This window comes from Artibeus jamaicensis, unplaced genomic scaffold (genome assembly GCF_021234435.1).
Source record: "Artibeus jamaicensis isolate MK-2021 breed Jamaican fruit bat unplaced genomic scaffold, CSHL_Jam_final scaffold_1689, whole genome shotgun sequence".
NCBI classification, from domain to species: domain Eukaryota; kingdom Metazoa; phylum Chordata; class Mammalia; order Chiroptera; family Phyllostomidae; genus Artibeus; species Artibeus jamaicensis.
In genome coordinates, this window is record NW_026522029.1 from 15,069,504 (window position 1) to 15,090,993 (window position 21,490).

The following is a 21,490-nucleotide window of genomic DNA, read 5'->3' on the forward strand; positions in this document are numbered from 1 at the left end:
CCAGCAGCACCGCACGCCGGCGAGTCAGGCCTGGTGCCGCTGCCCGTGGCCCCGACGTCCTCAGTCCAGTGACGTCCAACCTTGCTCATCTCCCGGCACATAAATGAGCCACTAAAATTCCGTGGCACACCCGCAGTTTTTTTTTTGTTTTTTTTTGTCAATCTGACACAAAATAGGTGCGATTTTGATTCATTCACACCGGACGGCTACTCTTGTGTTGGCTGTTGTCATTTTTAAAAAATTTGATTGTCTAAGGGGAAAAAGGCCCGTCGCACTGACTGAAGAGGCAGGCAGTGTGTGTTTTAAGCATTCTTGCAGCAGGCTGTTGAAAATCGCTGCACTGGCTGATAGGAATTTTTAGCTCCGTTATAATCTCTTTTAAAAAGGATTATTTATTTATTTTTTATTTTTAGAGATAGGGAAAGGAAGGGAGAAAGAGAAGGAGAAGCACATCAATGGGTGGTTGCCTCTCACCCACCCCCTGCTGGGGACACAGCCTGCAACCCAGGCATGTGCCCTGACCGGGAATCAAACCGGTGACCCTTTGGTTCACAGGCCCACGCTCAGTCTACTGAGCCACACCAGCCAGGACTATAATTTTTTAATGAACTTATTACTATTTTTTAAATCCTCACTCCAGGATATGTTTATTGATTCTAGAGAGGGAGGAAGGGAGAAGAGAGAGAGAGAAACATCAGCATGAGAACTGCGGATTGGTTGCCTCTGGTACACGCCCAGACCAGGGATCAAACCCGCAACCCTGTGAGGTGCTCGGCATTGCTCCCACCAGCCAGGCCGCCGGCCAGGGTCTCCATCATGATGTTGTGGGACCGCCTGCCACTGAGCGAAAAGGCCGTCGTGCAGGGCCTGATGGTGTGTAGATGTGAGTGTGTACCTAGGAACCAAAAGTGTTTTCAAGTCCATGTATACTTTTCCAAAATAATTTTGTTGCTCCAGTCTACATTACATTTATTGCCCTGCGTTTAACATTTTGAAAGTTCGGGTGTGGTAGGGGGTTCTCTGAAAGCCAGTTTTTCATGCTACTTGTAGTGCTTGACCCTCGGCCCCAGAGAATTTACAGGTTGAAGCTGCAGCTCATCTCACGTATAGTGGTGGCCAGTTTCACGCCGAGAGGAGAGATGACTCTCTAAGTACCCACGTGGGGGGGGGGCAGGCCCTCTGAGCAAAGCCCACAGCGTGGGGAGGGAGACTGAGGCACTGTGGCTGTGCCGTGTGTGTGTGTGTGTGTGTGTGTGTGTGTGTGCGGGCAGTGGGCCACACCACACAGCGTCCCACACAGAGCTCCTTGGAGCTGTCTGCTCAGCATCCGGAAACATGTGAGCTTTGCGCCCAAGAAGTAAATGACTTCGATCTCCAGGCCAGTCAGTCATTTGTGAGCACGGAGACAAGAGGCTCCGACACCCGACACACCTGCAGAGGTGTAGGGGCAGGGGGGACTGTGGGCAATGGAAAACAAACAAACAGACAAACAGACAGACAAGATTCTTTTATTGAAACCCCAGCCTCCTTTAAAAGACACCAGCCAAGGAGCCCTGAATGACAAGACCGCCACGAAGCCAGCCTTTCCTCTGTTCTCTTCGCCACCCAGGGCCCGGGGGTGGGGAGGATATTTTGATATTTGCCTTTATTTAGAGGAGTTACCATGTGCCTGGAAACCTTCAGGGCTATTTCTGAGACTTCATTGGGATGTGCCAGAAAAACCCTTCTTAACACACGCAGTTGAATGGAAGATGCTAATTTCCACTTACTGCATAAAAAGATATTTTAGGCATAAAGGACACGTCTAGCTTAAAGAAACGGACACCTTTTGAGACGAACTGGAGGGAGCCTGAGTCCCGAAGCGCTAACACCCATCGGTCACCAAGGGCTGATCCAACACGGGTCTTGCGCGAGTTTGCCCGGGACCTTCAAACTTGGGAAGTGAAGTCCTGCCCCGAATCACCTACAGTCTCGACCGTCCCGCAGACAAACCCAAAGCGGGGAACCGCGAGAGCGTTAACCGGGAACACCTGGGACAGGCAATGCCCAGGTGCCGGGCTGGGCTTCCAAAAGCGTCTCAGGCGGTGCTCTCCAGGGTCCCAAGTAGAGGAGGAGTTAATCCGCAAAACCCTGGGAAACCCTCTGGAAGACCGTGCCCTCCGGGCCAGGGTGGAAACACAGATAAGATTCCGATAAATTTAAGGGGAAGGGGAAGCACCGAGTCTGGGAGGGAGCCGGGTCCGAGTGCTAGCGGGAGGGGAGCGGTCGGATTGACTAATGCGGGGCGGGGGGCGGTGCCGAACGCTGTCCGTGAAGTTTGGGGTGGCCCGTGGTGCTTAAAAGTAGAGCGCCAAGCCGGGGCTCCCTTTTCTTTCCTCCCTCCCCTTTTTGTCCTTTTAAAATGCAACCTGTCGCGACATTCCCAGCCGCTAGGAAATAAGGCCGCAACGGGTGTTCTGTCCCCGAAGGTATTTCTGGGGCGGAGCCGGGGGGCGTTGGAGGGAGTCGGCCAGGTAGGACCAGACCGCCCGGGCTTCTGGGCTCACTATCCGCATAGCCCTGGGGTCAGCGGAGGTCCCTGCGAGTGACAGGATTGTCCCCACGGTCTCCCGAGTCCAGCGTCTGCGATCGCGCGCGGCTGTCACACAGGGTCGCTGTTCACAGTTTTCCTCCGGCTCCTACTCACACCAGGCAGGGGAAATGGCACCACGTGGCCCGGGGAGGGCTGCGCCGGGGACGAGGGTGGGAGAGTCCCAGAGGGAACTGGTATCTCTGCCGACGCAGCTACGGAACCTGCCGCTCCCACGGCCTGGCGCTGCGCCCGCGGGCGCGAGGACGCGTCGGAACCCGGCCCCCAGCTGTCTTTCTCGCGGCCAGCAGAGGGCTCCCGGGCCCGCGCGCGCCCTCTCCAGACGCGAGGCTTCAGGGTCGGGGAGCGAGGCTGTGATCCGGGGCGGAGACGCCACCACTGAGGCCCCGGCGACCTCCCCCGGGGTGCGCCCCACACGGGGAGCCGGCGCCCCGGCGCCAAGGCCGCGGGGACCGTGCGGGGCCGTTCTCGCGAGGCGGGGAGGAGACGCAGGAGGAGGAGGAGACGCAGGAGGAGGAGGAGACGCAGGAGGAGGAGGAGGAGGAGGAGAGGGGGGGAGGGCCGCGGCTGCCCCCGCCCAGCCAAGCCTTGGGAGCGCCGGGAACCCCAGCCCCCGGCGCGCTCTCCCCGCCCTCCCACGCCGTCCGCCGGCACCTAGGGCCGCAGGTGCCCCGATCGGCCCGAGCCGCTGCGGGAGCAAGGGCGCAGCCGGCTCAGGCGCGGGGCCGAAGCGGGGTCCTGCGGGCTCTCTGTCCGTCCGTCCATCCATCGGCCGCGGGAGCTTCTAGGAGGCATCATGTAGTCGCAGCCGCAGCCCCTCGCGGATCTGCAACTATTTATTTATTTATTTATTTATTTGTGTTTTTTTTTTGGGGGGGGGGCAGGGGCGCGGCCAAACAGTCTCTTCGGCCCGCCTTCTCGCCTCCTCCCATCTGCACGCCGCATCAGCCTCTCAAAACCGAGGGGTTCGAGAGGGCGGGGCGGCGGATCGGAGCGGGACCTGCGGTCCCGGCGAGTGGAAGCCATGGCTGAGGAGAGCAGCGAGGTGCCCCGCGAGCTGACAGGTGAGAGGGGCCCCCGCCTCTGCGCTCCTTTCCACGGAGCGCTGCGCTCCCGGGCGGAGTCCCGCGCCCCGGGTCGGAGCGCTGTTGGGTGGGGCCCCGGGACCCGGGGAAGTTCGCTCCCGTTTGGCCGCCGGGAGAGCTAAGTCCGGAGAGGCCCAGGCGCCACCTCCCGCGGCCACCAGGGGGTGGAGGTTGGCGGAGACGGGCCTGCCTGCGTCTCGGGAGTTGTGCGGGCGCGGAGACCCCCTAACGGCGCCCGGCCCGCGCCCCCCTGGGGAAGTCCCGGGAAGCCCAGCGCTGGGTGCGGGCGAGCGCGCGGGAGGTGGTTTCCGGCAGTGCACCCCACGAAAATCCCAGACGGGGGGCGCCCCGCCGACGAGCAGCTTTGGGGAAGGGGCGCTGGTCTGGGTGAGGACCCAGCCTGGAAAGGCGTGGCTTCGGCTGGCGAGTTGGGAGCCAACGGGTTACCGGACTGACGCCAACTCGGGCCAGGAAACTGAGGGTTAATGACAAAAGCCTTCTTTTAATAATAATTAACCTCCCTGTGCTCCCCATCCCGGATCTCGCAGGGAACCTGTCCGGGGTACCTAGTGCCAGGTGCCCCCTTGTCTGCGTCCCTGGAGGTTGTTTTTGGGGTGGCGGTGGGGCGTCGATTTTACGCCTTGGGGTTTCACTGAAGTTTTGCGGAGGGCTGAGATGGCACAGCTGAAGTGGGGGGACAGTGTCCCGGAAACCCAGCGTGTCCGCGCGCGCGCGGGCTCGGAGCCCCAGTGACCCGAATCCCTCTCGGTCCCGTCCTTGGCACCCGGCCTGCCTGCAGCGCGGGCCGGTGTAGTGGGGCAGTGTTGGCTTCGGAGGCGGTTCTCACCCCTTCGCTCTGCGTTTGAGGAATTCGCCCCCCGTTCCCCATGCCCCCTGTGGCCCCCGCACTTTGCGGGAGTCCGTGCGAGCTCCCCCTGTTAACTCGGCAGGTGAAGCCTGACCGGCGGGAGCTCTGGCTTTTGTTGAATGGGAAGGCGAACGCGAGGAGTTCTGTTCGCGCATTTCGGGTCCGGAGTTGCTCCCTCCGCCCGCCCCGCGCCCCGCCTCCTCTCTCCCCAACCCGCCGGCGTCCGCCGCGCAGATAAGCATCAGCTGCCTCCGCTGCCGGCAGCGAGTGGTCCGGCCGGTTCTGGAGCCCAGACCTTTCCCACACCTTGCCCGGAAAAGGATACGCGCCCTGGGCTCCCGGGGAGGGAGGGCTGCTGCGCGGCCAGGGGGCCGCGACGACCGGGGTGGGGAGGGAGGGGGGCGGCAGAGGTTTCCATGAGCCGCCGAGCCCAGACCTCCCGGGCAGGTCCTCGCTGAGACCGGGAGAGAGGGCGCTGGAGGATGGGGCGGAGGGGCGGCGCCCGCTTTAAATGGATGGTTCTCAAAATGAGTACTGTGAGAGTCGAGTTTGGCCTTCACGTGGAAGTGGGATTTCTGTGTTTATCCAGCCTTGCCCGTCTGTCTTTCAAACAGGCTTTGGGGATGTGCCTGGTCAGGGCTCTCTGGGCCCCTCAGCCGGCTGGAGGTCGGACCGTTGCGGGGGTTGCTGTACCCGGTTTTCTCTCTAATTTCAGGCGCTCACTAGAGTTCCCATCTGATCAGTTCAAAATGGCAAACACGTGAAAACTTCACTATAAGGCAGCCCCCCCAAGGCATTTAAAATGTGTATTTCTCTGCTTCTGAAAGTCACACAGGCTATTTCATAAAAAAGGGAAGTGCCAGGAAGAACGAGAGGAAAGTGTCCCCGCACAGCCACCTGGAGGTGGCTGTGCCAATAACCCTTCGGTGTGGGACTGGCCTCTTTCCTCGAGTTCCCAGGTGACGTCAGGTTCTCTGGAATCGGGGACAGTGGGGAAGAGTCAGGCTCACAGGGTGCAGAGGGGCCACCTGTGGTTGCGCCTTCAGGTGTGTGCTGAGACTCCATGCTCACAGACTGTGAAGAAAAGACCTTGAGGGATGTCTCGTAGAGTTTGGGTTCGTCCCCAACTGTGTGCAGCTCGCAGGCTGAGAGTGACGTGGTCACACCTGTGGTTTTGGGTGGGTCACTTTGGTCATTGGAGGGAAGGGGGGGCTGAGAGGTCAGAGGTCAGGGACTTGGCCTTGGTGAGAGCTTCTGAGGCCTGGGTGAGGGTCAAGGTCAGGGGTCAGGAGCCGTTCAGGAGGCAGTTTTGGGAGAGGTGGTGACAGGTTCTCTCCCTACCTGAGAGAAGCATTTGGAGACAGTGGCTGAAGAGGAAGAGGAAGATGACGAGTTTGGTGTGGGACTGTCCAGTGTCAGGGACTCCTTCCTACCACCACCCAAATGTTCAGGTCTCCCACTTTTTCTCTCTCCTTCCCACCCCCCTCCTGTTCTGTCACCTTTTGGCCACCCCGGGGTGCTGTGCCGTGACAACTGTGGAAGGGCCGGGGGCCAGGAGCACCCTTCCTTGGCTGGGTGGTTCGGTCCAGCTCAGGGTCTTTGCCCTGTTTCCTCCCTTCCCGCCAAGGCGGTCCTGGAACGTGGCCAGGCCTGTGTGGCCCTGTGGCGGACAGAGGGTGCAGGCGGCCAGCCCAGTGGGGCTGCGAGTCCCCCCTGCGCTGTGGTGTGTGTGGTTCTGCCACGCGGTGCTGCCGCAGGCCCTCTCTTTGCCGGCTCGCACGTGTGCCCTGTTTGCCTGGCGAGATTACGTCATGCCTTTGCACGGACTGCTGCTCGGTCAGGTGCTTTTCTGTTCGCCTCAGCGTTTGAGCACATGGGACAGGCACATAGTAGGTGTTCCTTAGATACTTGGCGAGTGATAACGACCAAGCTCGTTAAAACAAGCAACTAATTTACAAAAGACAAGCAACAATAAAAACAATAAAAAAGCCCTGGCTGGTGTGGCTCAGTGGACTGAGCACCGGCCTGCAGACCAAAGGGTCGCCAATTTGCTTCCCAGTCAGAGCACATGCCTGGGTCGCACAAGAGGCAACCACACACTGATGTTTCTCTGTCTCTTTCTCCCTTCCCTTCTGTCTAAAAATAAATAAAAATGAAATTTAAAAAAACAATCAAAAACCTTCCTCCAAGTGCTCTCCCCACCCAGGCTTTCTCTAATTAATAAAGGATTAATAACGGCGCTGTTCCCTTCTTTCAGAAAGCATCAAGGATGTGATCGGCAGGAAGATCAGGATCGGGCTGAAGAAGAAGGTGAGGCTGGAAGTGAAGGGAGACAAACTGGAGAACAAAGTGCTGGTAAGTGCCCCCGTCTCCTAATAGAGTGTTTGCACACGTAGCTGTGTTCGTCCCCTCGTTGCAGTTGCTGGGTTTCCATGCGGCTCCTGTGTTATGTTTTGTTTCAAAGTTGCAAGGAGCATTCTGTCCTGGATGAATTGGAGTGTCTGTCCGCTGCAAGCTGGAAGGGGCGACGTAGATTTTAGACGCTGGGGTTTTCAAGATGAGGTTCCTGTGGCCGTGGTGGTTGCCACCTCCCCCCCCCCCGCCCCCGCCCCATTGCGGTTCTCTGGAGCTGGCTTTCCCATCACCCACAGTGTGGTAAATGCCCCTTGTTCGTCATCATTTGTGGCGGCTGATTTATGATCTTGTTCGTCAGGAGTTAGAAGTTTCCAAAGAGTTGTGTCCTGTCAGCTGTGTTGTTCATGAGGCTCAAATCCAAGGCCATCTTGCAGGCAATGACTTGGGAAGGTGAAGAAGACATTGCCCTTCCATGTTTTCGGTGTTTTGGAGGGAATGAATGCAGGGTCCTGTCCGGTTTGCGAGAGGAGTGGCGGGGGGCTGAGGGCCTGGGCCCAGCTGGGCGGGCCGGGGCTGGGCCTTTGGAGAGGCTTCTGGTGGGGCTTTGGCGGCTGAGCTGGTGGAAGACCCACACTTACGCTCAAGTGAACGCATCCTGGTGGCGGTGGTGTGCGTGCTGGAGACGCTGTTCCGTGTGTCCTTTTACCATTGGGGATTTTCAGACACGTGTGAGACTGGGGACCGGGACACTGAGCTGGGTGTTCTTTTCATTTCGCTTCAGCCATTTTCAATGGGTATTTCATGAATACTATTATATCTATTTTTTTCTGGAGGGTGTCCCCCCCCCCAGAGTATTTAAAAGCAAAATCTAAGCATATACCATCGAAAGAGAATATTTTTAATATTCCGTGTCTTCGGTCGAAATTGCTCCAGAATTCGGTGTCTTTCTGATGATGTCTATCCTGAGGACCTTTGAAGCTCCCCACCTACCTTCCTGCGGCTGTGAGGACGTGGCTGGGGTGATTTCTCTCTCTGTGTTCTGTGCACACCAGTCGGGGGTGGGGGGCAGAGAAATTCAAGTGGGGAACCTCGAGTGGCATTTGCCACAAAACGTGTGCACGCCGACCGTGACGCTGAGCCTGTCCACCGCAGAGGGGAGGGCGCTGTCCCCCTGCTGTCCGTGGCTGTAATAAAGACTGGGTTTCGCTTTACTTAGGGGGTTCCACCAGGGACTGTGGTACTTTTGGGGGGTGGTCGTGTAGAGAGAGGGGGTTTTGTTTCTGCTGTTTTCTCTTTGCTGCGTTGAAGGCCGGTCTCACGTCAGTCTGACCTGGTAGGAGCCGTGGCTCTGAGTGGACGCTGTCCAGGGCACTAGGAAGACACCCACGTCCCGAGTACCCTTTACAAAGTTAAACTTTTTAAAGACAAACTTTAATGTTCGATATAATGAAGTGAGTGCCATTTAAAAGTGGTTATGATTAGCACTTCATGTCCAGATTTAGGGGGCAGCTCGTCTCAACATTAGCTGGCTCCCGTTAGTTACAAAAATATTGGGGTTTAAGGGATCATCTCCCCTAATCTGGAATCCGAGCGCTTTCTGGGGTCTCGCGCGAGCGTGCCCTGGCTGTCCCTTCCTTCCACGGGCAGGAATTACTAATAGAAACGTTCAAGGTCTGATAAGCTTCCAGTCTGAGCACATGGCCTACAACTTGACCTTCAAGTTGTTGATTCTGGAGTTCCTGAGCTTTGAGAAACTGAATTACTTAAGTTAAAACCTTGGGGAACGGCCCCTGAATGTGAGTTGCAGGCTTTCCTTTGCCGCTGGTCCTCGCCGCTGGTCCTCGGCAGCGGCCCCGGGAGCCCTTTGGTCCTTCTTTTCCGCGTCTCCCTTCTGCTGGGCTGCGTGTTGTTGGTCCCTGTTCTTACGCTGTGAGACTTGATGCCATTTCTAGCTGGTCTTTTGTGCAGGGTTTATCTTCATCTTCCTTCCTCTCATGGCCGTAGTGATGAATCTTAAAGATTTTAATTTATTTTTAGACAGAGGGGAAGGGAGGGAGAAAGAGGGACAGAAACTTCAGTGTGTAGTTGCCTCTCCTGTGTCCCATGCCGGGGGCCTGGCCTGCAACCCAGGCATGTGCATGTGCCCTGACTGGGAGTTGAACCGGCAACCCTGTCGTTTGCAGGCTGGCGCTCAGCCCACTGCGCTACACCAGCCAGGGCCGCGGCAGCTAACATTTAGGGAACACTGACTGGGGGCGGGGCCCTCGGCCGAACACCTGATCATGTGCTTCCTTATTCCTTCAGCAGCAGCCCTGGTGGGTGGGCGCTGTTCACACCTCCGTTGGAGCAACCTGGGCTTCCCAGAGGCTGCGGGACTTGCTGCAGGTCATCCAGCTAGTTAGTGACTAGTTAGTGACTAGTTAATGGCAGAGTCGGGATCCGAACCAGCTGCCCCAGTCTGCTTCCCCGTGGCTCTAGGTAGAAGGACCGCCGTGTGGCTGGTTGTCCCTCCGTCGAGCATTTTCAGCCAACGATCGGGGAGATTTGGGCCTCAGGGGTCAGCACTCTGGGTTCACTGGACTTGGTGTCCTTGGCTGGTATATGATGAACTTGTCCCTCGTTCATGGAGCGCCCTCGGTGTGGCAGACACGTGGTCTGGCCGAGGTGCATGTCGCGTCTGCCCTCCTGGGACTCAGCAGTGACACGTGCTCTGAATAGGGTGACTGGTGAGGGGACAGCACAGTGGAGGGGCCCTTAGTCCTGAAGGTCAGTGACGATGTCCAGAAGGAAGAGGGGATAAGCCCGCGCTGGGTGGACGGGTCAGTTAGCCAAGGGTGGAGAGGCGTCCTGGACGGAGGGCCGAAGCTCGCCTGGAAGCCAGGGGGAGCTCGGCGTGCGGGGGTCTCGCGCCGGGCGCTCGCTCCCGCCGCGGCCGCTGAAACTCGGGTGAAGGTCGGGGCTGGTTCGACAGATCTCTCCTTGCCCCATTTCCAATAACATCCGCTTGGGCTTCACCCTGCCCGGGGAGGAGGTCCAGGTCGGTGGGGAGGACCGAGTCACACCTGTTCGCGGGCAGCCCGGCCACTTGCAACAGTGTCGACCCCCAGCTCCTTTCCCAGATGGCGGTCATCGCAGCGGCCCCTTGGGAATGGTGGCTTTGAGGGTGACCTGGGCAGCGTTCGCAGGCCAGTGTCTCCCACACGAGGGACGCCCTCCAGGGCCAGCGCAGGGAGCCAGGCGCCCTGCCTCCTTCCCGGTACCCACCGCCCTCACGGAGGCTGGCGCTCGGCCCCGGGACGCCGGGGAGGCCTCGCTGTCGTTCTGCGGCTCCAGTGCCGCCGCGCGGGGTGCGCGCACCTGACGAGAGCCAGCCCTCAGGTGTGCGCAGGTCCGTCAGATCAGAAATGCCCAGGTCCTCGGGGGTCACGGAAGTGTGTCCATCGGGATGTGAAAGGTGACCTGCGTCTTGGCCGCGTGGTGTTTCAGAGCCATCCCATGCCCGTGTGCCTGGCGTGTTGCTAAGGCTGAGGTAAGGGTGCCGGGTTCCCCACGCCTTTGTCTGGACACCTCCTCGCCTGCAGGTGGGCGGCTGGGCCGGGCTGGCGGGGGCCCTTGAGCCCTGGCTCTGCGTTTCTTAGACCCCGATTCCAGCCTCCACCAGCTGGTGGATCTTCACCCACTTTCTGCGGTCCGCGGACCTGAGAAATGTATTTTGATTTATGTCTTCTTTTAAAATGGAACTTTTCGTCTTCCTGTCATTGTTGGTTTATGTGCAGTTACAAGAAGGAGCACAGAGGGATCCTGTGGGCCCTTGACCCGGTTCCCCTATCTTTCCTTTCGAAGCCACGATACAATGTCACAACCAGAGTGACCTTGTGAGATACAGCACCGTGCGTCACCCGGGCCCCTCAGGCCTCTCATAGCCACGTGTGCACACCCATCACAGCTCTGACCCCTGGAGTACCTACTGATCTGTCCGTCCTTCCTTCCTTCCTTCCTTCCAATCCTCACCCAAGGATATGTCTATTGATTTGGGATGGAGAGGGAGAGAGAAATGTCATGTATGCCCCCTGACCAGGAATCGAACCCACCACCTTCTGGTGTAGCAACAGTGTTCCCACCAAGGGAGCCACCTGGCCAAGGCTGTTTTCCACGTCTCCGATTTGGTTCCTTCAAAATGCCCTGTAAGCATCATCACGCAGCACACGCCACGGTCTCTCGCCTGTGCTGGACTTGGGGGTCGTTTCCAGTTGGGGGCTGTTAGCAGTGGAACTCGATAGAAACATTTGGTTGCAGACATTTGTGTGAACAGAAGTCTTCCTCTCTCCCTGATCAGTAGTATTGAGTGGAGATGAGGGTTTGTGCCCTTAAATCGCCTGTTTAATTTCCTAAGAAGCTGCACGACTTCTCCAGAGAGGTCTCGGGCTACGCATTCCTAACCAGCAATGCCTGAGGGATCTGGCCTGCAACTCCTTGGCAGCATTTTTATTTCTGGGCCTTTTTTTTTTTAAAGGACTAATGGTTGAAAGAAAAATATGTCAGGAGGAAGCGAGGTCCCCGGTGACCTCCTCCCACCCACACTGCTGCTGCCCAGGGGCAGGAATGTGGCTGTAGCGTGTGCGGAAGGTCCCTTCTCGGTCTCCGTGTTGTTTGTTCTGTTTCCTTTTGGAATTCGGATTATCTCATGTTTGCCAACCGGCTTTCTTCCACGCCCCTCCCAAAATGGGCCGAGAGGCGGGACTGCCTTTCTTGTTAGAATGAGCCGGGAAGGCACAGGCGAATTCCACGCGGTGGGTTGGTTTACCAGCTTCTCTGCCAACAGCAACCCCGGTGCACGCACTCGCTACCTTTTGAAAAGTTAACCTGGCGTCTGTAACATGTTTCCTTTTGTTTGGTTGTTTATTTGTAACTTTGTAGCGTCTTAATCAGGCTCGATCGGAATGCCTGCAAGTTAACTTTGAAAACGTTGAGAAGTGTAAGGCTGTTATTTTGGGTAATTGTGTATTTAAGATACGTTGGCAGCAGTGCTGTCTTTCATTAGCTCAGAATATGAATTTCACCACTACCTATGTGTTTAAAAAATAAAAGTTTTGTAAGCATCCGGCCCCCTTAGTGAGGAGTGACTGAAATCTCAGGGGCTCTCTGACTTGGAAGGCATTTCCCTGCTGCTTCGGGTGCAGTCGGTCCGCACGGCCGGTCGGGTTAATCTTCTGCTGATTCCTGTCTCCGGGGATGAGCTTATTGACTCAGCAGCGGGACGTGTGGCGACGCTCGTGCTCACAGGAGTCCCCCTTGCAGCCCCTTTTGTAGCTGCTTTCAGGTGACATCAGCCTTGGCCAGTGGTTCCCAGGCAGTTGTTAAAGAAACCCATAGCACCCTTCAAAACATCATTTCCCGTGGAACTCGTGAAGTGGTGATGGTTTCAGAGGGTGAGTGTATCTTGCAAGTTTATAGTTAAAGCCAAAATGGTCTAAACCTGGTCGGCAACTCTGGTGGCCGTCTGGATGCATGTACACTAGAAATAGAAGGACAGTTGGCCCCGGCTGGTGTGGCTCAGTGGACTGAGTGCCGGCCTGTGAACCAAAGGGTCGTAGGTTCGATTCCCAGTCAGGGCACGTGCCTGGGTTTCGGGCCAGGTTCCCGGTTGGGGGTCACGTGAGAGGCAACCACACATTGATGTTTCTCTCCCTCTCTTCCTCCCTCCCTTCCCCTCTGTCTAAAAATAAATAAAATCTAAAAAAAAGGAATGGAAGGAAGGTTGGGTTTTGTTTGGGCTGCACGGGGTAGAGACGCTCCCGTTGTCCAGGGGCGGGTGCGCATGTCAGGGTTTTAGAAGCAGCCGGTTTTCCACTCTCAGGCCGCTCTGCCCGTAAACAGAGAAGGGGAGTCGGCAGGAGGAGCGGGAGACTCCGTTCTGCCCAGGAGTGGGTGGTGCTCAGCACAAGTGCCCTCACCACTGCCCCCAACACGTCACACATGGTGCGACTCGGCAGGTCCCCCGTTTCAGTCTGTGCCCGGGTGAAACTCTCGCCAGGTGTTGGCAGATGCGCCCGAGGACCCGGTGCCGCTGCTGGGAAATCCTGGTGCAGCCTCCGTCCCCTTCCCCCGACGGCGGCCCCTGCCCGGCGTGGGGGTGGGGTAACCTGAACAGGTCTCTTTGTGGTACCACGAGGAGTCTCGGCTTTGAGGGATCACTTACAATTCAGGGCACAGGTAATTTTCAGAGCAGCTGGGTGAGGTTACACAGCTCAGAAAGTTGAGCTTAGCAGAGAGAACAACTTTGAAGCGATCTGTAGGAGGCCGTACCCAAGAGCGCCCGCCGCTGCCAAGGGTCCTGGCCAGAGTTCTAGGGAACTCAGGCCGAACATGCCCACTTGACCGCCTCGGAATCTACCCCCTGCTCAAAACCAGAGTCCGTGCCCTCTGGCGCTGGGTAGGGGCCGGGGACGCCCTGGTCTGGGCGTGCAGGGCCACCGAGAACATGTCACCTGAGCCGCGTTTACGGTCTCCTCTCCCTTCGCCAACTGCCCCAGTTTCTTCTGTGTGAGGATGGGCGGGTCAGATGACCTTGGGCAAGAAGCTGTTGAATGTATACCAGCCCCTGGTGTAACTTTTCATTGTTCTTGAAAAGATACTGTTTTCCAGCCTCTGGGATTTAGTCTCGGGGCCAGGGACTGGGGTGGCCCTGGGGGACGCAGGGGCAGTGGGGGGGTGCTGGGGAAGGGGCACCGGGGCCAGGAGGAGCCCGGAGACGTAACCAAAGTGGGGAGCGCACATTCTTCGCGGTTACGCAGCGGTTCCAGAGAAGGCCAAACAAAGACCTTAGTGGAAGGTCACGGTGGCGCCTGTTTCCATTCACTGGAAACACTGTTCGTCGTAATTACTGGCAAAGGAGATCGAAAATGGGGCACATTGTCCCCGTTCCTGAGCCGTGTCTCTCTGTCCATCAGGCTCCGCCACTTTCCCCAGCTCCGCGAGGAGGCGGGGCAAGAAGGCTGCTTGGGGTGGGGGATGAGTGTGGAAATGAAATGGCGGCTCCCTTTCACCCCTGGGCCCTTCTCCTTGTCTTTGGAGAGAGTTTTTCTTTTGCAGAACCGTCTCCTGGAGCCCCTTGGCGGGGGTGGGGTGGGGGGGGTTGTCTTGGTCCCTCCAGATGTGGGCAGGTGCACAGCGAACCACCTCGGAGGCGGAAGCAATAATGTGCAAACACCCTGGGCTGTACTTGGAGTTTCTCCTGCCGTGGCCGGCGTTAGAGACGCCAGGGAGGCCAGTGTGCCTCTCTCGGCCGACTGGGGGGCTGGGGGGGCGTCGGCTGGGATCAGGAGGCACCTCCCCCCGAGGGGACCTGGCGCGGGCAGACTGACCCGCGGCAGCTCTCCGGGTCTGGCTGCCCAGGGGCTCGAGGACTCTCACGGTGCCCTTGGCCATGAGAAGTTCCCTGCACTGGTTCCCTGGGTCCCCACTTCCAGTCCCACTGTTTCCAGTGACGAGAAAGGAGAGTCTCAGGAAGCCCCTCCCCTTTGGGGCTGGAGTCCGCTTCTCTGCCACGTGGCCGCCCTCGGTCCAGTGTGGCCCCTGCTGGACGGCACAGGGCAGCTCGGTCCTGCCGCCCCGTGAGTGCGGCCCAGGCATGCGACGCCCGTTACGGGGGTCCCGGGTCTTCCCTGCTCAGGCTGAGACGCTCAGTTCCTGCGGCTTCGCCCCAGGAGGACGGGCTTCGGGCGATTCCCTGTTCCGATCACGTCGGTGGGGACTGAGCCTGCAGGTGTTTGGGGATCACAGACGTTTGACAAAAACCCCCGCTGACCTGAATGGGGCGGGCGCCCGTGGAGTCTTTAGTGGGCTCCTGGGGGTGGTGCCTCTCGAGGTCGTGTGGCGTGTGGCAGTGCGGGGCCCTTCCTCCGGGCCCGGTGAAAACACGCACACTGTGTGTGCCTCTCAGAGTCGCGTGTCGCCTTTGAGCTGAGGCCGCACTCGTGCCCGTGGTGGCTTCCCAGTCCCCGTGCAGCCGGGCGCTTGCCGCGCTTCCTTCTTGTTCTTTAAACACCGGAAGCACCGACCTGCGCGGCCCAGCGTGGTGGCTGCTGTGTGCGCACAGCCTCCTTCGGGGGGCGCCCTCGCCTCCCGGCTCTGCCCCTCAGGTCGGAGGTTCTGCCTCACCGCCCGAGACACGGGAACCGGGAACCGGAGGCAGGGGGCGCGGCAGCCACCCGTGGTGGCAGCAGCCGTGGAGGGCGGAGGCTGTTCCCCAGCGAGTGGTGGCGGCAGGTAGATGCTGGGGTGGGTGACAGGGGACCGGCCAGCGAGGGGGACGCCCAGAGTCGAGTTGAGCGGATCAAATGACGTCCTAGACCCAGGAAAAGGGCTCCCCAGTCTCTCCAAGGCCCACGGGGCAGCTGTGGACGGGTGTGCACTCGTGGGGGCCTCCTTCCAGACCCACTTCCGTGTTGTCGGAGGAGCCCAGCAGCCGCACCCTCCCGCGAGAAGGCGGCGGTGCCCGCAGACGGGTTTTGGTGCCAGCTGTTGCCCGGAGGCGGAGGCTCTCAGCCAGGTCATGCCTCTTTGTCACCGGAGCATGTCCTCTGTCTACAAACCTGCCACCTGGATCCTGTCGGGCAGAGGAGTCAACACCGCGGGACGAGTGGGAGGCGGGGCTCGGGTGGGCTTGCCGCGACCCCGGAGGTGGGACCGCGGGGCCGGCTCACCCTCCGCCCCGGGGCCCAGTGCTTTGGCCCCGGCAACGCTCCCTCTGTCGGTCCCTGGGGAGGCCTGTGGGCGCCGTCTCGGCAGAGGCAGCGGACTGGAAACCACCTGTGACTCGTTCGCTAAACGTGTAGCGGCCGAAGACGTCCTCCTCCGGGCTGAATCACTGCCACTGACCGATCTTTTCGCACCTCCCCGTCCCCCGGTGCCCCTCTCTCCCTCCCTGAGCCCAGGCCTGGGACAGGACGCAGGAACCTTCATGCGGAAGGTCCGCCAGGGTCTGTCACCTCAGTCACTCCGCAGAGGCGAGGGGACACCGTGTTTCGGTCAGTAGTGTGGGCACGAGAGCTTCCTGCAGGGCTGCAGAGTCGGGGGGAGCGGGGCCGGCCGCATCCCGGCAGCAGAGGGCCCGCGGGCCCCGCCGTGTTCTCCAAAGCCTTTGCTGCTCTCCTGGTCCCCACTTGTTCGCTTTCCAAAGGTGGGAAGAGTCGGTAGAGTTTTGCTGTTGATAAAAACAACGAAAAACGGACATTGTGGAGCTTTCTCCAGGTGCTGTTGGGTGACGTGACATTGAGTGTGTCTCACAGTTACAGGGAGTGGGGTCCCTGACTGAGGTCCCCGGCCCGCGTTCCCCCAGGGCCCGGTGCTGGAAGAGCTGTTGCACAGCGTGGCTGGGCCTGGCTTCTCCTCAGTGACTTGCACAGACTGGGAGTGACAGGGGACCTTCCACGCCTGGCTCGCTGCATCGAACAAATGCCTTTGGGGTTCATCTGCATCTCGGCCTCCGGCAGCCTTTTTGTGGCCGAGTCAATCCCGTTCCTCTGTGTGCACGGACCGCCCTTTGTCCATCCATCATTTCGGGGGCTGTGTGGCTGTTTCTGCCTCGTGGCTGCTGTGGACACATGTGCACAGACCTTTGCACAGATGTCCGTGTTCTGTTCTCTCGGACCCTGAGAGCTGCTGTCCACCCCACAGCTTCGGGCCTGCCCACCACAGATGCGGGGCCCGGGGCAGCCATTGTGTCCCATGAAGGACAGGCATGTGCCCTGACTTGGGGATGGGGGAAGGCTTTCCCTGGGCACCTGTCCCTGCTAGGAGGGGACGGAGAATGGGAACCGTGTTCACACGGTAGGTTGTGACCCCTCAGTGGGTCATGAGATCGGTACAATGAGCTGTGTGACCGGCGTTTTAGGGCGAGTGGAGAGCACCTCCTGGGCTTGTGTGACTTCGTTTGTGTTAGGGTCTTCCAGCCGGGTGGGCGGCGCAGTGAAAACACACTCTCCGTTCCAGGTCGGCGGGAGAAGGGCGTGAAGCCCGCCGCTCTGGGGGCTTTTTGAAGAGGGACCAGATTATTGACCCGAATGAAGGGTTAAATGTGGCCCTGGGTGGAGACAGAGAGACACTGTGCTAGGAAAGGTGACGACCTGGAATTCTGAGGACATGAGGAGAGCTGAAAGTCCGGGTGCTTCTTCGTGCTTTTACAGAGTGATTCATTGTTCAGCAAATCTGGAAATACCTACCCAGCGCCTGGGCGGTGCCAGGTTCTGGGGGCAAATTACTGTATTTTGCTATGTATAATGTGCACTCCCCCCAGATTTTTGAGGGAAAAATAAGGATGTGCATTATACATGGATAGTACCAGAAATACTTTGTAACTGTTCTTGTGTTTTGTGATTGTTACATAAAATTTCTTCTACCATGTTAAAAAATAAATGCTAAAATTTCTTGATAGTGCAACAAAGAAGTATCTAATTATAAAGAAATAAAACATTGAATTAAAACAGAAGATTTTTTTTTCTTGAACATTTGGCCCAAAAAAGTGGGTGTGTGTTTTACACAGTGAAATGCGTGTTGCGTCTGTGTGGGGCCTGCGTGTCTGGGCTTTGACGCCAGGCCGGGAGGTTTACAGGGAGAGAAATGATCACGGTGACTTCTGCTGAAACACGGCAGATTGAACACATGACTACCTCTTGTCCTTGCAAAATATGTCCAACACGGGACAGCAAAGGGGTGAAAAAGGTGCAGACCCCACAAAGGCGGGAGAGGACAGGAGGGGACCAGCGACTGAGAACCGTCACCAGATGCTGGACGGGGAGGATCGGGCTCAGGTCTCCGTGGGGGGCCAGCGAGGAGTGACCAGCTCACCCCAGAGAACCCCACAGAGGGGCCAGGCCTTGGGTCCGGCAGCTGAGGAGATGGGCCCTGGAGAAATGCGGGAAAAGGCTGTTAAACCTCACGCCCCCTCCCCTGCCACGAGATTTGGGCACCTGCCTCCCCTCTCACCCCGAGGAAGAGACGCTGAGGTTCCCGGGCAGTGACATTGTAAATCATTAGTGTCCCTGTTGCAGACGCACCTAGTAGAGGGGACGGAGCCATCAGGGCGGACGGCACATTCAGGTCTGGGAGGCTGAAGCCCAGTGGGTTGGTCACATCCCCCAGGGTGGCAGGTTGGCTGTGTGGAAAGCTCTCAGGGTGGTTTGGGGACAGTCCCCTCCCGGCCCCTGGTTTTGTGGCAGGGACCCGGGCTCCCTGTCAGACCACGGGAGCCTTATCTTCTTCTTCATCAGTAGAATCGCTCGGACAGTCCAGTGGTGCATGCTGGCCATATGTCATCTCTCTGCTGGTGACAGTGACAACTAAAATGTCCCATGTCCAGAGGGGGTAGAACCCAGTTAGCGGTGTCATGGGCATCATGTAAGTTCTAAGGCACAGTCTTCAGCGACAGAAGACATGCCGTCGAGGTTAAGGGCGGACGACGTTCCCTGTGTCTGCCCCCCCTTCTCATTCCTGTGTGCCCCCGGGACTTCAGAGCACAGGCTGAAAGTGTGGCAGCCTCACTGAAGGCCGGTCCCTGTTTGCAAGTTTCCCTGGACTGTGCTAGTGAGAGTGTCTACGTGAGGTCTGTCTGGAGACAGTTCAGTGTTGTCGATGGAACGAGAATGGTTTGCGGGGCATTGACGTAACTTGGCAGCCAAGCAGAAGGGACTGGGATGCGCGTGCGTGAACAAGGACGACCTCACCACACTAGTCGGTGGGGGCGGGAGATGCTGTTGAGTGAGCATGTGCACTGTGTGGCTGTCGCATTCAAAATAAGTGAGTAGAGCAATGAACCTGCATCAAATTTTGCTTAATTAAGCTTGAACATCCTCCGTGGAGACTATTCGGATGATTCAGAGGCCACAGCTGTGGGCAGATGGTGACTGGCAGCTTCATCATGACAACACGCCTGCTCACGCATCGCGTCTCATGCAGAGTGTTTTGGTGAAACATCAAATCCCCCAGGTGACTCAGCCCCCCTACAGTCCAGACTTGGTGCCCTGTGACTTCAGGCTTTTCCCAAAACTAAAGTCACCTTTCAAAGGGAAGAGATTTCAGACCATCGATGAGATTCAGGAAAATTTCACAGGGCAGTTGATGGCAATTGGGAAAACCGTGTGAGGTCCCAAGGTCCCCACTTTGAAGGGGACTGCGGTGTCCTTGTCCTGTGGTCGATGCTTGTTTTCCGAATCTTCTTCAGTGAATGTCTGTGTTTTTCACAGCACATGGCTGGATACTTTCCGGACAGCCTTGAGTCTCCTCCCAGACATGAGACCAGAGAGCTGATTCCCAAATTTTAGGTGTCCTTTCTCTTATTCCACCAACATTTTTTTCTCCTGGGAAAACAGCCAGGATGATTGCTAAACACACGCTTTAAAAAAGGACAAAAACTTCATGAATGAGGAATGTAAACCGAGGCCACACCCGTAATGAATGAATTTTAATCCCTAACACATTGTTTTTCTGGAATGTGTGATCTGTCGGCTCTTTAATTGTGGAGATCTACTTGCTTGGCTGATTAATATTCTGATGGGAAAACTTTCTCTTTAAGAGTTTGTATCTTTTTTTGGCCGGGCATGCGGTCCTACTGAAGGGCCAGCTTTGGGAACTCTCTCCCCCCATTTGAAACGCTGCCAGGTGGTTCGAGGTTTACCTTATTTAAGGAACGGCAGTGCCCCACCTCTCGGCCAGCCGGACCAGGGCCCCAGACTTCCCCGTGTGACTCAGTGAAGCGGCCGGGGAGGGGGCCAGCGGGCCGAGAGGAAGAAGCCTCTGTTTCCCAGTCTGAGTGGAAGGGCTTCCTCGAGTTCCGCTCGCTTCCCGCGGTGCCCGGTCGCCCGACAGGGATGCCAAGCACGTGGTTTGCTCTGCCTGCCGGGGCTCCGCAGAGACGCCCGCCAGCCAGCCGCAAGGGCCTCCCGCATTCTCCATTTGCAAGTAATTTCCTTTTTTTTCACTTCATGGACACAGTGGTCTCCCCAAGTGTGGGAAAAATTAGTTCAAGAGAAAATAAACTACTTGAATTTGCAAAATGGGAGGCCTGCCTGTTTGTCCAGTGGGGGAGGGAAGGGCCCTTCCTCCCCCACCCTTCCTGCCCTCGCAGCCTGTCCTTGGGGACAGGCTTCCGGGGGACAGAGGTGCCCACAGGCCTGGGCCCTGGGGAGTGGCTTGTTTTCCTGGCCACATTACCTCCCTCATCACTTTGTATTTTTAGTGCCAGTGTGCTCTCAGGCTGCGGGTCCAGTGGGCAGAAAGGGTACCTGGCCTCACACTGCCCTGGATGGAGGGTGCCTCGGGTCAGCTGGGCTGTGGGGGGTTGGCGGGTTGTGCTGGAGGGACCCCCCTCAGTGGCAGTCCCCCTGCATGAGGACAAAGACCTGCTTGTGTGCACCCACCAGGCAGCGCTTCTGAGACCTTCAGAACTCTGCCCTGGGAAACAGTTGTTCTTTTAAAAGCTTGTTGGGAAAAAACAGAAGTAGTAACATTTAAGAAAAAATAGTTGCCTTGAACTTCCAAGTCTCTGTGTCGAGGGCTCAGTCTCCTGGCGGCTGGCCAGCCCGTGTCCGTCCACATCCCTTTCACTGTTCGGCGGCCACGGGAGACCAGGGCTGCAGCCACCAGGGCCACTTTGCTCCCGTGGCCCAAGAGCCAGGAGGTGGGCAGCTCCCGCCAGGATTCTGAGTTGCGTGCCAGGTCCTCTGCTTTCTTTCCAGTTGGTTTCTCTCTCACCCCAGTGGTCAGACACCTGAGTGTGAGGTTACGGGACAAGGGGACCACCCCCCAGGAGTCCAAACTGTTAGGTGTCTCTCTGCCTGATCTTTGCAGCCAGCTCACTTTTCTCAATGTGTGGGCACACTGTTGCCGTCCACCCAAGCTGTGCTTCCCTCCCTGACAATTCCTGGTGTGTCCACCTCTTTCCTTCATAAAACCTTCTCTGTCCCACTGAGACGGGACAGGGAGGCGCTGGGAATTACTTGGCAGGTGGAGTAGGGACACTGAGGCGGGCGGCTGAGCAAACTGGCTGAGCAGCTGACAGCCAGGGACGTACAGAGGCCCCCTCCCCTGAGACGCCACCCAGGCCTCAGCCGAGTTTCAGCTCCAGGCCCAGAGAAGCAGCAAGACCTGGGAGGTGAGGCCAGAGCCACCTGCAATGACTGAAGACACCTGCCTGGTGCTGACCAATCAGAGGAGCGCACGACCCAGAGGGGCGCACCTGGAGAGCTGGTGAATGTTCTGCTGGACCCTCCCCCGAGATTCCTGCCTGAAAGAGAAAGGCCTCAAGACAAAGGTCACAGCACCGGCTCTCCCTCTGGGGGGAGAGCGGCAGCTCCCCCGGGACCCCTCCCGAGGCCCCCTCCCCTCTGACTTCCCCGCGAGCTGACAGCAGCCCCACCTACCCTGCCCCGTTGAGCCTTCCACGCTGAGCCCTTCCTGGTCTCACTGCCCCCGACTTCAATGAACGCAGCTTCCGAGTCTCCCACACCGGTGCTGTGAGATCGTCCCTGCACGAGGTCAAGAACCCACTCCACCTGCGGGACTGAGGCAGAGCCGCTTGGGCCAGCCCCGGTCTTG

The 21,490-nt window shown here is 58.1% G+C and overlaps 1 protein-coding gene across 3 annotated transcripts in view; it reads left to right on the forward strand.

The window, feature by feature from the left end:
- The first annotated feature begins 3,132 nt into the window (after nt 1–3,132).
- CARMIL1 (capping protein regulator and myosin 1 linker 1) overlaps nt 3,133–21,490 on the forward strand; it is a 144,277-nt gene continuing 125,919 nt past the window's right edge. For 2 of the 3 annotated variants that reach the window (XM_037153029.2, XM_053656008.1), the window contains exons 1-2: nt 3,134–3,654; nt 6,801–6,898. In XM_037153029.2, coding sequence (XP_037008924.2) covers nt 3,615–3,654; nt 6,801–6,898 — 138 coding nt within the window. In that variant the 5' untranslated portion in view covers nt 3,134–3,614. Of the gene's footprint in view, nt 3,655–6,800; nt 6,899–21,490 lie in introns of all 3 variants that reach the window. The other variant, XM_037153028.2, reaches the window with a different exon arrangement.